General features: G+C 37.0%; 1 protein-coding gene across 1 annotated transcript in view; it reads right to left on the bottom strand.

Annotated features, from left to right (window-relative positions):
- The window catches only part of Depdc1 (DEP domain containing 1), a 37,508-nt gene extending 21,488 nt beyond the window's left edge, over window positions 1–16,020 (bottom strand). Inside the window, exons 1-5 of the mRNA XM_052730827.1 lie at window positions 15,915–16,020; window positions 12,932–13,197; window positions 2,170–2,323; window positions 542–663; window positions 15–145 (exon numbers count right to left, since the gene is read on the bottom strand). Coding sequence (XP_052586787.1) covers window positions 15–145; window positions 542–663; window positions 2,170–2,323; window positions 12,932–13,197; window positions 15,915–15,962 — 721 coding nt within the window. The 5' untranslated portion in view covers window positions 15,963–16,020. The remainder of the gene's footprint in view (window positions 1–14; window positions 146–541; window positions 664–2,169; window positions 2,324–12,931; window positions 13,198–15,914) is intronic.
- Between the last annotated feature and the right edge of the window lie 90 nt (window positions 16,021–16,110).

The following is a 16,110-nucleotide window of genomic DNA, read 5'->3' as shown; positions in this document are numbered from 1 at the left end:
TTCTAAATGCTTACCTGATTTGTCTTGTAGCATAACCACTCCATGCTTATTTGTGTTGGCCATGTTGTACATTATATATTGAGGAATTACTTGGTTTGGGTTTATGAGTTCTTCTATGGATGGCACACCTAAAATGGTTTGCAGGCTAAAAAGAAGAGTATGAATAATTTTTCTTTATAAAATAAAAGGAATAGAATATAAATGTAAGCATGACTTGTAACAAACAAAACTACCAGAGTACTTTATTTTTTTCTTAACAAAAATTCAAGGATTATATTTACTGTATACTTTTACATATATACTTAACAAAATTCAGAGGAATCCAATAAAATTATCAAACTAGTGATGACTTTAATTTAAAAGGTGGAACTTTTCTTATAGTGTACTGGATCTGCACCAAAATTAATTACTAGAAAACATACAAGCATATTTAAATTCTAAGTTTTTAAAAGTAATGTTTTTATTCATTTACATATTTGAATGAAAAATATCAATAATCCACATACTTCAGAATCTTAACTATAGCTTAATTTTGTCTTACTAGATCATAATAATATATCTCCAAACTTCTTCAACATCTTCCTGGCTTATTTCTCTGTTGTCAGCTGAGTTTTCTTGGTCTTCATTAACTATCCTCTCATTATTTATGTTTTCTGTATTTTCCTTAAGAAAAAAAAAATTGGTTTGTTACAGCCTATACTCAAACTAAAGGAATGTTGAACACTTTTAACACAGAATTTTTTGTTTGTTTGGTTTGGGTTTTTTCTTTCTTTCTTTTTTTTGTGAGTGTAGAACTGAAATTGACATTAGCTGTCTTCCTTGAATGATCTCTAATTTATTTATTGAGGCAGGATTTTTCATACTTAGTTGTAGCATGAATTTTAAAAGTTCTTATTAAATAAAAACAAACCTGGAGTCAGGTACTAGGGTGAACGCTGCAAGATCAGAGAGACAGAACAAGCCACAGCTTCCTCACCTTACCAATTCCTCAGCTAATCCTGTTTCCTCCAACTGGAAGTCTCTGAGTCACTATCCAAATGGATTTCAGCTGAACTGCTCCTCAAAAGCCTAAAAGCTTAGCCAGGCTATAGTTCCTCGTCCTCACACCTTAAATACTTTTCTGCCCTGCCATTACTTCCTGAGATTAAAGACATGAGTCACCATGCCTGGCTGTTTCCAGTGTGGCCTTGAACACACATAGATCCAGGCAGATCTCTCACTCTGAAATGCTAGGATTAAAGGTGTGTGTGCCACTATTTTCTGGCCGCTATATCTAGTGGCTGTTCTGTTCTCTGACCCCAGATAAGTTTATTAGGGTGCACAATATTTTGGGGAACACAGTACTACCATACTTAGTAGTTTTATTAGTTAAAGTCTACTGTGGAGTTACAAAGTGTCTGAAAAGTAATGGGACACATAGCAATGGTTTTCAGTTTTGCAACTTTCCTAACACATCCAAATCAACTTCATGTCTAGGTACTTTATAGTTTGGTTGTCATTATAAAAGTCTAGGGACAGAGACAAGTTGAAGAGTTACATAATTATGCAGCTATTGTTTAGATAATGAATATACTCAAAACACCCATATTGAAGTCTTAGTCTCTAGCCTAGTCCTACTAGGTGGTGCAACCTTTAAGAGGCAGGGCCTGGTGCAAAGAAGTTCGATTGTAGGCAACAGGTTTTTGGGGCAGCTATTGGTATCCCAATTCAGGGCTCTTTTCCTTCTTTTACTGTCCAGTTTCCATAAGTAGCTTCCTCCCACACATGCTCTTATTATGATTGCAGTGTCTTGTCATAAGACCAAAAGTAATAGAGACTAGAGAATATGAACTGAAACTTCTGAAATCTAAGGTCTAACTTGCCTACTTGGAGATTGAGTCTCAAGTGTTTTATCACAGTGGTGGAAATCTGATTAACATGTCAAATAGGAAGAATAACAAATGACAAAATATTAAATTACAACAATCATTTTCATTTTTACCTCATTACTATATTCAACACTGTTTCTGCAGGTTCCAAACACATTCACACATAATTTTATTTTAGATTGTAATGTAGGAGATTTCAGTTTTGGCTTCAAATATTAAAGCATCATTTACTTTTAATAGTCTTATTGTCAAACACATGGTAATGCTATTTAAACTAATGGTTAATAAAAGGATATTTTACCTGAGAGAAATGTAATCCACGCTTCTTAGGAGTTTTACGAGATAAGTTTCGTAATTTAAAAATACTGTCTTTATCTTTGGAAGAGTACTCTTTCGTTTTCCTGATTTCTGTATGTCTTTGTGGAAGAGTTTTAAGCGGAGAAGTTGCAGGAAATCTGGTTAAAAAATAATATGGAGTTAAATAGGATATGATAAAATAAACTTGTGTATATTTGAAAAGTCACACAAAGAATCTGATTTATTTAATTATCAAGTTTTGAAGATTCTAGATAAATCAATTATCACCATTAAACCTTTAAAGTATTTTAATAGTTTCTTGCTTTCTTTAATATACACATTTCTGTTTTGCTTATGTACAATGCAGAGCTACAGTCAGGATTAGTTTGGTTGAAGAAGTAGTGCTTACATATAAATAGCTCTGGAATACTGTTCTGCAAATCCCTTCGAAAAACAAAAAATCACAGCTTGGCAACGGTGGCACACACCTTTAATCTCAGCACTCAGGAGGCAGAGGCAGGTCTGTGGGTACAAGGCCAGACTGGTCGACAAAACAAGTTCCACATCAGCTAGGGCTACACAGAGGAAACTGTCTCAAAAGACCAAAAAAAAAAAGGAAAAAAAATCATAGTTTGGATATACTTCCAGCCTTTTTTTTTTTTTTTTTTTTTTCGAGACAGGGTTTCTCTGTAGCTTTGTGCCTTTCCTGGAACTCACTTTGTAGACCAGGCTGGCCTCGAACTCACAGAGATCCGCCTGGCTCTGCCTCCCGAGTGCTGGGATTAAAGGCGTGCGCCACCACCGCCCGGCCCATACTTCCAGCCTTTTGATAGATTGTTCCAATTTTAGAATTTTAGGACTTAGTATCCTGCTTCTTTTGACTATGATGCATTTTGTTTTTCATTTTAATATGAAATATTTCAATGATACAAATAAGAACAGACTATATACCAACACATATATATTTAGCCATTAAGCAATATAAATGTTGATTATTTTACCAAATAGTTGTCCTGTTTTTAAGTACAAGAAAGTCCTTGCCCATTTAAGTTCTTAACCCTCTCCTAAGGGAAATCACGAACTTATCTTTTTATTTAATGTGTTTAGACTTTCAATAAATATATGTAAATGACATAGCCTTATATATTTTTCTCTTTTGGTATCTTTATCACACACTAAATTTATACTTAATGTTTTAGTTGCATTAGAAGCTCTTTATTATAATATAATTTTTAGATTATCTCATAAGATTTTTACTTTTCATACTGAGGTATTTAAAACAGATATGTTTTGTTGTGAAAAATATTTAATTTTAATTATGTATCATGCAAGTGTAGGTGCCTTCAGAGGCCAGAGGCATCAGATTCACCTTCAGCTGGGAACTGAAATCAGACCCTCTGAAAGCACAGTCTGTGCTTGTAAAGTGCTGAACTATCTCTCCAGCTGCAAACCCTCCCCCCCTTTTTTTTTTCCTTGAAAAGAGTCTCTGGAAGCCCAGGCTGGTCTTAAACACCTCTGTAGCTAGGAATAATTTTAGAGTTCTGATTCTTATGCATCTACCTCTTGAGTGCTGGGATTACAGAGCCATCTGATTAAACACACCAAATAGGAAGAATAACAAATGGCAAAATATTAAATTACAGAAATCCTTTTCAAGTATACCTCATTACTGTATTCAATACTGCTTATGCAGTGTTGATGGGATTACAAATAAATTTTATCAAATTCCCACCTATGTATTAGTTTGTTTTCTTAGCATGTAATTGCTTTAAGCCCAAATATCAGGTGAGGAAATTCTTCTCCCCTTGTTCTTTGAAACTGTCTTAGACCTTTATCAGATGAATTTTAGAATCTGCTTATCTTACGTATAAACATGGCCTCTTACTCCATTTATTTTCTTTTCAGTATCAACTGCTGTGGGATGTTCTGTATGGCAAATGTGTTGCTAATTAGTCAATAAATAAAACACTGATTGGCCATTGGCTAGGCAGGAAGTGTAGGCGGGACAAGGAGGAGAATAAAGCTGGGAAGTGGAAGGCTGAGTCAGAGAGACACTGCCAGCTGCCACGATGACAAACAGCATGTGAAGATGCTGGTAAGCCATGAGCCATGTGGCAAAGTATAGATTAATGGAAATGGATTAATTTAAGCTTTAAGAACAGTTAGCAAGAAGCCTGCCACGGCCATACAGTTTGTAACCAATATAAGTCTCTGTGTTTACTTGGTTGGGTCTGAGCAGCTGTGGGACTGGCATGTGATAGAGATTTGTCCTGACTGTGGGCCAGGCAGGAACACTCAAGCTTCAATCAACTCTACAATTTTCGCTATTAAGACTTTATTTTTGTTTTTAGGAAACTTTATTTCTAGGCACTTTATAATTTTTCTTTTTTAATCGTTGTACTGGGTGGTTTTGTGTGCCAACTTGACACAAGCTACAGTCATCAGAGAGGAGGAGCCTCAGTTGAGGAATTGCCCCCACGAGACCCAGATGTAAGGCATTTTCTGAATTAGTGATCAAAAGGGGAGGCCACAGCCCATGGTAGGTGGTGTCATCCCTGGACTGGTGGTCCCAACCCTGGGCTGGTGATCCTTGATTACATAAGAAAGCAGACTGGGCAAGCCAGGGGAAGCAAGCCAGTAAGCGGCTCCCTTCCATGGCCTCTGCATCCGCTCCTGCCTCCGGGATCCTTCCCTGTTTGAGTTCCTCTCCTGACTTCCTTCCTTCAGTGATGAACAATAATGCTGAAGTGTAAACCAAATAAATCGTTTCCTCTCCAACTTGCTTTTTGGTCATGGTGTTTCATTACAGCAATAGGAACCCTAACTAAAACAATCGTTGAAAGTCTAAAGGCAGTGAAATTAGTTGATAAGCTATAAAAACTCGAGTGAAGGGTCCTGGCTCAGTGATTAAGAGCACTAGTTGAATGTCCAGAGGAGCTGGGTCTGATTCCCAGCACCCACATGGTGGATCACAGTCTAAAGGGATCCCATGCCCTCCTCTGGGTTTTGTCATCTCTGTACACATTTGGTATACAGGCATACATTTGGAAAAAACACCCATACATATAAAATACAATTTTAAAATTCAAGTAAGAAAAAATCTAATAAAGGATATTCATATTGGAGGAAGAAATATACCGATCAGAGTACTAGGTAGTATACAGAGTTTAATAATTACACTGTATTTAAAGTGGAGAAGAGACTGAATGACGGCAACTATAGGGAAGAATATCACTCATTCAGAAACAGAACATAAGACAAAAAGTTAGGTTAAAGATGATAGTGATTTTTTTCTTTTTCCTTTTCCTTTTTTTTTTTTGGTTTTTTCTTTTTTCTTTTTTTTTTTTTTTTTTGATATAGGGTTTCTCTGTGTAGCTTTGCGCCTTTCCTGGAACTCGCTTTGGAGACCAGGCTGGCCTCGAACTCACAGAAATCCACTTGCCTCTGCCTCCTAAGTGCTGGGATTAAAGGCGTGCGCCACTACCGCCCAGCTGATAGTGATTTTTTTATATACTATATTTAAGTGTATATCTAATAAGAAATTTAAAAAATTACTCCAAAGCTTATGGTACATTTATTTTAGAAGTTTGATACTTTTAGGAAAGCAAGTAAAGACATGGCATGAGACATTGAAGAAACAAGCAAAAAGTGAGGATAGTCCCATACTGCAAAACTACTGTGCTATAACTAAGAGGGGAAAAGAATGCCACACAAACGGTCCATTCATATGCTTGTTACTGAAATTCACTTGTATGTTGAAAATCCTTTGATACAAAGATATTATGCTGTGTCCCATCTGAAAGTCATGTGAAGTTGTATCCCTAGGGATGGTGGGGCCTTTAAGATGGATTAATGCTTCTTTTGAGGGAGTTCTGGTTCCAGCATGACTCAAATACTACTACCAAAACGTAAACACCTTTCATGTTTGTTTCTTTGCATTGCTTGTCCTTTTGCTTTTCTGCCAGGCTATCATGTAGCACAAGATGGAGCCAAGATCAGAAGAGATTTGGAAGTTTATTAGTATGATAAGTGTATACAGAACTTTAAGGAGAAAAAACTTTCAGAAAAATAAAGCAACATTTGTCAAAGCATGGTCTCAACATTCTCATTTGTAAATAGGACTTAATGCATTCCTGATCAGCTTTCTTAGGGATTAAACTGGGAAGCACATAATTAAGCAGTTTCAGGTACATGATTCTGTATCCTGTGGATTTCCTGTTATTTGTGTGTATCTGTGTGTGTGTGTGTGTGTGTGTGTGTGTGTGTGTGTGTGTGTGTGTGTGCATGTGTGTGTGTTGTGTTGGACCAAACCCAGGGCCTTGGGAATAGAGGACATGGAGGACAAGCACTCTACCAATGCCAGCACTAGGATTTGTTACATAAAATACTCTTATCATTTTATTATGTTATTACAATAATTATATATTATTTAAAGGCAAGGATCCATGAATTTGTTTTGCAATTAGAGAATTTATGAAACTTAAGGTAAATAATAATGTCATTGAAACCTTATGACTTTCATAACATGCCAAAATACTAGTATATGTTATCCTTCCGACTTCCTACTTTATAGTATACTACTTAACACTCAAAAATTTTGAACTTTGTAGCTCACACCTTTCAACCATACAGTTTTTCTAGTTTTAACTGACTTAAGAGCAGCAATACTTGGCAATCTCTAAACTTTCACTCTGCTTCTTCTCTTTTAGTCAAATCTTGAGCTCTGTAGTAAACCACCTATTGCCATCTCACCTTTCTCTCTGCTCCCATCTTCAGTAGATCACGAAGATCTTCTACATCTGCCCACACTACCCCATTTCTTTGTCTCAGCCTCTAGCTTCCATAGGCATTCCCTGGGACGCAAATAAGCCAGGAAAGTCGGTAGGTAATCTTCAGATCTTCACTCCACCTCCTCTCCTTCAAACTCAACCCCACAGTCTCATTCCCAACACTGTAGCAGATCAACTGCTGTATGTAGCCTCTCATTTCTCTCTGCCCCAGTTCCCACAGGTCTGAGCAGATACTGGTGGTACACCCTGCTTTTATTCCTCCTGTAGTTCCCCTCAGCATTCCTCACTTCTAGCACATCTCCATCTCTAAGTATTAAGCTCCCAATACCAATAAAACACACTCTATCCAGAACCCTCAGTGGCCATACCTGGCAGGATCTCAGGAGGATTCCTATGAGGTAACTCAAAGCCATCACACTGTCCTAAGAACCAGAGAGCAACAGAAACCAAGGAATAGAACACCCACCTAACAAAGACAAGACCAGACATCAGCACCTAGAATTATAATCATCCTAAATCCAAATGTCTAGACCCAGCATAAAAACACAATCAAAATAGCCAGAACAGTATGTCTCCACTAAAGCTAAGCAACCATACTACAATAGGCCCTGAGAAATGCAATATAGCTGAAGCACAAGGAAAGGACTTCAAAATAGCCTTTATGAATATGTAAGTATGTAAGAGGTCCTTAAAGAAGAAATAAATTTCTCTTAAAAATCCATGAAAACACAAAACATTGGAGTGAAATGAAGAAAACAATTGAAGATTTGCAAGTAGAAATAGAATCAATAAAGAAAATCCAAATTGAGGGACAATTGGAAATGAAATATTTATGCACTCAAATAAAAAAACTCATATGAAGGCCTCACCAACAGAATATAATAGACAGAAGAGAGAATCTCAGTTGTTGAAGGCAAAAGAATAGAAGAAATGGATACCTTGGTCAAAGAAAATGTTAAATCTTTAAAAATCCAGGCACAAAGCATTCAGAAAATCTGGGACACCATAGAAAGACCAAATCGAATAATAGGAACAGAGGAAGGAAAAGAAACCCAGGTCAAAGGCACAGAAAATATTTTTTAAAAAATCACAGAAGAAAACTTTTCCAACCTAAAGAAGGAGGTGCCTATCAAATTACAAGAAGGATATAGAACACCAAATAGATTGGATCAGAAATTTCCAGTATCACAGAATAATCAAAACATTAAGTGTATAGAACAAAGAAAGAATATTAGGAGTTACAAGGGAAAAAGACAAAATACATATAAAAGCAGACCTATTAGAATAACATCTGATTTTCCAATGAGGACTACAAAAGCCAGAAGGACCTAGAGAAATGTTCTACAAACTCTAAGAGACCACAAATTTCAGTCTAGACTATTATACCATGCAAAACTTCCTATCACATTGGATGGAGAAAGACATTCCATGATAAAACCAAATTTAAGCAGTGTCTCTTTATAAATTCAGCCCCACAGAAGGTGCTAGAAGGAAAACCTCAAACTGAAGACTCTACCCATACCGAAGAAAACATGAAGAATAAATATTAGACCAGCAAATTAAGAAGGATGTGGGTGGGGGCATACCTCGACAACAAAATAGGGGAATCAACGAATACTGCTCATTAATAATGCAACATCAAGGGACTCAAATCTGGAAAAAAAAATACCAATGGATTCCAAAACAGAATCCGTCCTTCTGCTACATGCATAAAATATAACTTATTATTAAGGATAGATATCACCTCATGGTAAAAGGATAGAAAAAGATATTCAAAGGAAGCTGGTGTAGGTATTTTAATATCTGACGAAATAGACCTCAAACTGAAACTAATCAGAAGTGATAGGGAAGGACATCAAAGAAAAAATCTACCAAGAGGATATTACAATTGTTAACATCTATACATCAAAGACAAGGGAACCATCTTAGGGTTTCTATTGTTGTAATGAAACACCATGACCAAAAAGCAAGTTGGGGAGGAAAAGTGTTTATTTGACTTATACTTCCACAATGCTGTTAATCACTGAAGGAAGTTAGAACAGGAACTGAAACATGGCAGGATCCTGGAGATAGGCACTGATGTAGAGGCCATGGAGGAGTTCTTACTGGCTTGCTTCCCCTGGCTTTCCCAGTCTGCTTTTTTATAGAACCCAGGATCACCAGCCCTCCCCTATCGATCACTAATTGAGAAAATGCCTTACAGCTGGGTCTCATGGAGGCATTTCTTCAACTGAGGCTCCTTCCTCCCTGATGGCTCTACCTTGTATCAAGTTGACACACAAAACCAGTCAAACAGAACCCAAGTTCATAAAAGAAGCACTACTACAGCTTAAATCACATATTGACCCTCACATAGTGTTAGTGGTAACTTCAAAACTTCACTCTTTACAAACCAACTGAAAGCTCATCTAGACAAAACTAAACAGAGAAATGCTGGCACTAAGTGACATCATAAACCAGTTGGATCTAACAGATATGTACAGGACATTTCACTCAAACAAAAAAGAATGTACATTCTTCTCAGTAACTCATGAAAATTTCTTCAAAACAGCACAGATTCAGACACACTGGAATATTACTCAGAAGTTTAGAAAGTTAAGTCATCAGAGATTTAGGCAGCATGCACAGGGCCTGCACCAGTCTGTACCAGGTCCTCTACATATATATTATGGCTTCCAGTTTAGTGTTTTTATGGGACTCCTGAGTGTGCGAACAAGAGATCTCTGATTCTTGTATCTTCTCCAGGGCTCTATTCTTTGTCTGTTTGTCTTGTCCAACTCCAATTTGTTAGTTTTTATCTTATTATATTATAGTACATTATATCATGCTTTATTATTATTCCTTAGAAGCCTCTCTCATTTGTTTTCAAATAAGAGACAGAAAGTGAATAGACAATAAGGGGCTAGTGGGCAGGGATAGATCTCTCAAGGAAAGGTAAATAAAATAGATAGTTACAGAACCAGATACACCAAATCTAATAGAAGAGAAAGTGGGAGAATAGTCTCAAACTCTTTGGCACAGGAAAAGACTTTCTGAACAGAACACTAAGAGCATATGCACTAAGAACAAAAATTAAGACGGAACTTCATAAAATGAAATCTTTTGTATTGCAAAGGACACCACCATTTAGACAAAGCAGGAAGCTACAGAATAGAAAAAAAAAATTCAACTACATATCCAACACAGGGATAATATTCAAAATATATAAAGAACTCAAAAAACTGGAAACCAAGGAAATAAATAACTCAATTAAAAATGAGATACAGCTCTAAACAGCATTCTCAAAAGAGGAAACTCAAATGGCTGAGAAGCACTTAGAGAAATGTTCAAGATCCTTAGTCATCATAGAAATGCATATCATAAGATTTCATCTTACACCAGTCAGAATGACCACAATTAGTAAAACAAGTGACAGCTCATGCTGAAGAGAATGTGGAGTAAGGAGAACACTCATCCTTTGCTGGTGGGAGTGCAACTTTTACAATCACTATGGATATCACTGTGGCAGTTCCCTGGGAAGATGGAAATCAATCTACCTCAAGATACAGCCATACCACTGTTGACATATACCCAAAGGTCACTTCATCCTACTACAGAGGCACTTGCTCAACAATGTTCATTGCTGGTCTATTCATAATAGCCAGAAACTGGAAATAACCTAGATGTCTGTCAATGGATGAATGGATAAAGAAAATGTGATATATTTACTCAGCTGTTAAAAAAAAGTGGGATTATGAAATGCACAGGTAAATGAATGAAGCTAGAAAAAAGAATCATCTTGACTGAGGTAACCCAGACCCAGAAAGACAAATATGGTATGTATTCACTTATACGTGGATGTTAGGTTTTAAGTCATTGATAATCAAGCTACAATCCATAGAGCTTGAGAACAAGGGACTAGGGTGGAGGGATAGATCTCCCAAGGAAATAGAAATAGAATAGATAGCTATGGATGGATGAATGTGTATGTATAGAGGGGGAAGAGGGAAGCAAGCAAAGGAATATGGGGAGGAACATCTAAAACTAAAGGCCACTTGAAGGGTCATATGGAAATATAATAGAAACTTCCTACAATATATACACATATGAAGGCAAATTAAATAAAATCACCAAATAACTAGGGAGACAGAGACCCAGTTGGACATCTCTCATTAACAAGTAAAGCTTCCAGTACCAGGAATTGGTTAGAGCTAACCAAGTTGTTGGCCAAAGGGAACCAATAAGAATCCCCAAACAATCTGGATAATTGTCAGGACTATTGGTGGCTCTCCACAAACTGATGGTAAGACCCTGTTGAAGACAACACCCACACAACTCACTGAACATGGAGAGGTTGAGCTGATGCCTACATAGAGCCTTCACCCCCGTGTTCTAGCATCTTTAGTAAATGAAGGTACTCTGCGCAGTATCAAAAGAGAAACGTAAACACCAACCTAGCCACAAACCCTTTGATCTATGATGGTGTCCTGCCTACAATATATGCTAGCAATGGTGGCACAAAGCTTGTGGGAGTAACCAACCAAAATCTGAGACTAGACAAGCCAGAGACATAGGGTAAAACCAAATACTTCTATTTTAAAACAGAACAAAACAAACAAAAATGTACCAATAAAATGACTTCTAATGACATTCTGCTATACTCAAAGATCAGTGCTAACTTCAGCCATCATCAAGAGTAACTTCCTCCTGCAGCAGATAGGAACAAATACAGAGACCTACACAGTCAGACATTATGCAGAGAGTAAGAGACATTGGAACACTCAGTTGTAAATGGAATGTCTTCATCAAATGCCCCCCCTCAGGGCTCAGGGAACTCTGAGGAAGAGGAGGTGAAGAGTATAAGAGCCAGAGGGGATGGAGGGTAGCAAGGAATAAAGGCCTTCTATACACAACAGAACTGGCACACATATGAATTCACAAAGACTGTGGCAAAATGCATAGGATCTATACATGTCTGCACCAGATGGGGTCCTACAGCTGAAAAGTGAATTAGACACACACCCATCCCTAGCCCAGAAGCTATTTCCAATTGATAGCCACTTGAAAATGAAAACTTAGATTTATCCAAGGGAGCCTCTCTGGGGAAACAAAACACTCTTAAGGTAGGCTCTGTGCCCAGCAGTTCATGACTAACACAAAACAAACTCAATGGCATCTTTGAAGTTTCTTTGTCTCATAATGTTGTCAGGACATTGTTTTGTTTTTCTACATTACAGGTCCTTTCCATATATATTATGGCTTCCAATTTTGAGTTTCTATGGGATTCCTGAGTGTGTGAATGTCTGTCTCTGCAACTATATGCATTTCTTATACTTTTCCTTTGGCTCTTTTTCTTGTTTGGTTGTTTTATCACATTCCGATTTATTTGTTTCTTTACCTTATTTTATTATATTACTATTCTTTAGATACCTTTTGTTTTCTAAGAAGAGAAAAAAGGGTATGGATCTGATATGAGTAGAGGTGGGGAGGAACTGGGAGGAGTGGGGGAGAAGAAACTTTAATCAGAATATATTGTATGAAAAAAATCTATTTTCAATAAAAGAGGAAAAAAGGGCAGTAGTACCTTTATAAAAGAAACATTACTTCTCTGAAAGAAGCTGCTATTTCTATAAAAATGTAACAAATGTGGAACTACAATTTCATTGTAATATCAGGTTTTTGTTTTTACATTTATTTTTTCATTTTGAAATTAAAATATAATTACAGGATTTCACCCTACTCTTTCCTCCCTCCAACCCTTCCCATGTACCCCTCCTTGCTCTCTAATTCATGTGTATATTGTGTATGACTATTCTAAACATATAAATGCAACCTGCTCAGTTCATATGAATTTACTTGTATGTGTATGATTCAGGGATGACCACTTGGTACTGGATAACTATTTTGGGGGTTCTTTACCAGGGAAGACTATTTATCTTAAGTGAAATGCTGGGATCAGAAGTAATTAGATTTTATAATGACATATCTATTCAGTACCTGAATAGTTGATTGTTGTCATCAAGGTTTTCTGATCCCCATCTACCTTTGATATCTTCAATCACATGATTCTTAAGAAATTTTCTCAATAATTGAACAGTCTGTTGTCTTGTAACTTCAGGACCAAAATTATTATTACTTCTTAATAGATCATAAAGCCAATCTACTGCTTCTCCTGCAGTGAAGCAATTGCTGTATTTTTTTAAATGTTGTCTATGTTTTCTTAAAGGCATTCCTACTCGAAAAGATGTGGTTACTTCATTCCACTGTGAAGAGAAGGAAAATACTGTTAAAAAATCACAGCAAAAAATGAAATCTTATTGATTTGGGTATGTAGTCAATTCTAGGCTAGTTTGGGCTACATGAGTCCCTATCTCAAAATAACCAAAAGGAATAAAGAAAATCATTAGACAAAGAAAATTCATTATTTCACAGCTGATTATACTGTAAATATTTTTGATGAAATCATCTTACCTGTGATGTATAAAATCTTATATCTCACTAATTTATTATTAATTCTAGTGCCAAAATAATATTTTCTTTTTTACTATACATTCATTGGGCATTTCACTTAGGAAACTTAGAAATGAAAAGAACTGTAATGTACCCATTTCTTAGTCCTTGATAAAGCATTTACTATTAGGTTATTCACTTTATTTAACATTAATGATATGCTTTATATTCATAATTTAACTGTAAATCTCACAATCTTATGAAGTTACTTGTAGGACGAAGTACTAAACGATCTTATTAATAAAAACACGGAGCCAAATATTGGGGTAAAAAGCCGAGAGATCAGAAAAGCAGAAAGAAGCCAGTCACATTCTTACCACTTGGAGATCCTTCGCCAAAAAGAGCTACTTCCTGTATACCTATGTCTATATGCCTTTCTGTTCTGCCATCTCATTTTCTCTTCCTGCCCAGCTCTGTCACTTCCTGTCTTTCTGTACAGACCTCCAGACCTTTATGGTTAACCAGTGTTGGAATTTAAGGTGTGTGCCACCATGCCTGGCTCTGTTCCCAGTGTGGCCTTGAACTCACAGAGATCCAGACTGATTCCTGCCTCCTGAATGCTAGGATTAAAGGTGTGTGCTACCATTGCCTGACTTCTATGTTTAATATAGTGGCTGGCTCCTGGCTCCAGATAAACTTTATTGAGGGACACAAATAATATATCACCACAGTTACTATTATAGAAGGAAAAAGAAGCACAGATTGATAACTTGACCAAGATCACATATCTAAATCAGTGGTTTTCAACCTTACTAATGCTGTTATCCTTTAATATAGTTCCTCATGTGGTGAATCCCAACAATAAAATATTTCATTGCTACTTCATAACTGTAATTTACTAGTTATGAATTATAATGTAAATATCTGATATACAGGATATATGATATGTGACCCCCCCAAAGGGGTTACAACCCACAGCTTGAGAACTACTGATCTAAATGATTAACATAAGCATTCAAATCCAGGCTTAGGTGGGCCTGGTGGGGCAATTTCAGAGGCTGAGGCATGAGGTTTGTTATGTTCAGGTCCTAGATGGGCTACATAGTGAATTAAAAGCCAGCCTGCACAACTTAGTGAAACCCTGCACCAAAATTAAAAGTAGAACTGATGCTATAGGTTCTTATCACAAAATAAAATCCAAACAAACAATAGTAACAAAAGACAAGGTTTAACCAACTCTGTCTAGAATCTGTATTCAATTATTGTACTAGCCAAATAAAACTTCTGGCATGTAACAGTTACAATAGCAAAGTGCTTTCAATGCCAGGTATTTAGTACAGTATCTCTTATGAAGATCCCTAGAGTGCTGGGCATGATGGCAAAGGCTGGTGGATCTCTGGAAGTTTAAGGCCAACCTGGTCTGCATGTTGAGTACCAGCACAGGCAGGACCATATAGAAAGACCTATCTCAAAATAAATAAATAAACAAATATATAAATAAATGGATACCTATAGTGAACATAGAATATATAAAATGGTAAAATAAATTAATAAATAAATTCATTGCACATTTAATGAACTTAAGCATTAAAAAAAACCCACTTATTTTCTGAACTAACCTCAATCAGTCAAATGACTAGATTTGAGACATTAACACTAGAATGTAAAGGAGGTAGTATACAATGAATACATCACTTTTTTAATAGAAAAAAAGTCAGATATTAGAAATCAGATCATTAATCTGATTTATGAGACTGTTAAGTGACACTAGGAAAGAACTGTTGAAACTAAACCCAGAATACTTTTAGTAACCACTGAGGGTGGTCACCAGGGTTGTACATTTGGATTTCCTATCCTATAGAGTAATATACTTCTGTTTATGACATTAAGAGAGTCACCTAACCTCAGTTTCCACATTGGTACAATGGGCCTGTAGTACATACCCACTTTAAGAGATTTTCTAAAAATATACTGTGTTGTAGTATACAGAATAATAAGCAAGTTATTCTCTCACAAATACCTGTCCTACTTTACCAGTGTGGAAGCATACACATCCTACAACAAATTTTATAGAGCCAACAAGCCAAATTGTCATGCCTGGGCTTCCAATTTGAAATTTTAATTTCTAATTCTGAGAGGCAGCAAATAAAACATGAAAAGTGGCTAACAGTGGTATTTGAGAATCAGGGAAAAGAGGACACCAGAGGAGTTGTCCTGCAGAGTCAGAAAGTGGTGCTGCTTTGGGGCACTGCACTTTGGATCTGAAGCAGAGAGAGACCAGAGTGGAGTGCAACTCAAAGAAGGGAACAGGAGCTGTGCCTTTACTAACTACATTCCCTCAGTACCTCAGAAATCTAGGTGCCTTGGGTCCCTCAGGATATCAGATCCCTGGCTCATCATAAATTCAACAATTCTGAGTGCCCTCAGCAAACCTAAGTCCCTCATACACCCAGATGCTCAGGATCTCTGGGTCCCTCAGAAAACCTAGGTTCCTGGTCCCTTTCCCCCAGCAGCTTGTCCACGCTCTTACCAGCTTGGTGGCCCGGTAAGGTCCAAGAGGAGCGTTCTGATCCTCCATGTCAGCGCCAGACAGAGTCCATGGAGGCAGCTGAAACAGCGCGTAGCTGAAACCGGTAGTCCGGTGTAAATGTCTGAACAACTGCCGCGCTGCTGATTTGAATATCTCGGAGCAAAGCTGATAGGTGGTGCCGTTGAGTCACGTGACG

Source organism: Peromyscus californicus, unplaced genomic scaffold, assembly GCF_007827085.1.
Source record: "Peromyscus californicus insignis strain IS unplaced genomic scaffold, ASM782708v3 Scaffold_9__1_contigs__length_137607984, whole genome shotgun sequence".
Taxonomy (NCBI): Eukaryota; Metazoa; Chordata; class Mammalia; order Rodentia; family Cricetidae; genus Peromyscus; species Peromyscus californicus.
The sequence above is the reverse complement of the archived record's forward strand: the minus strand, read 5'-3'. Positions and strand labels throughout refer to the sequence as shown.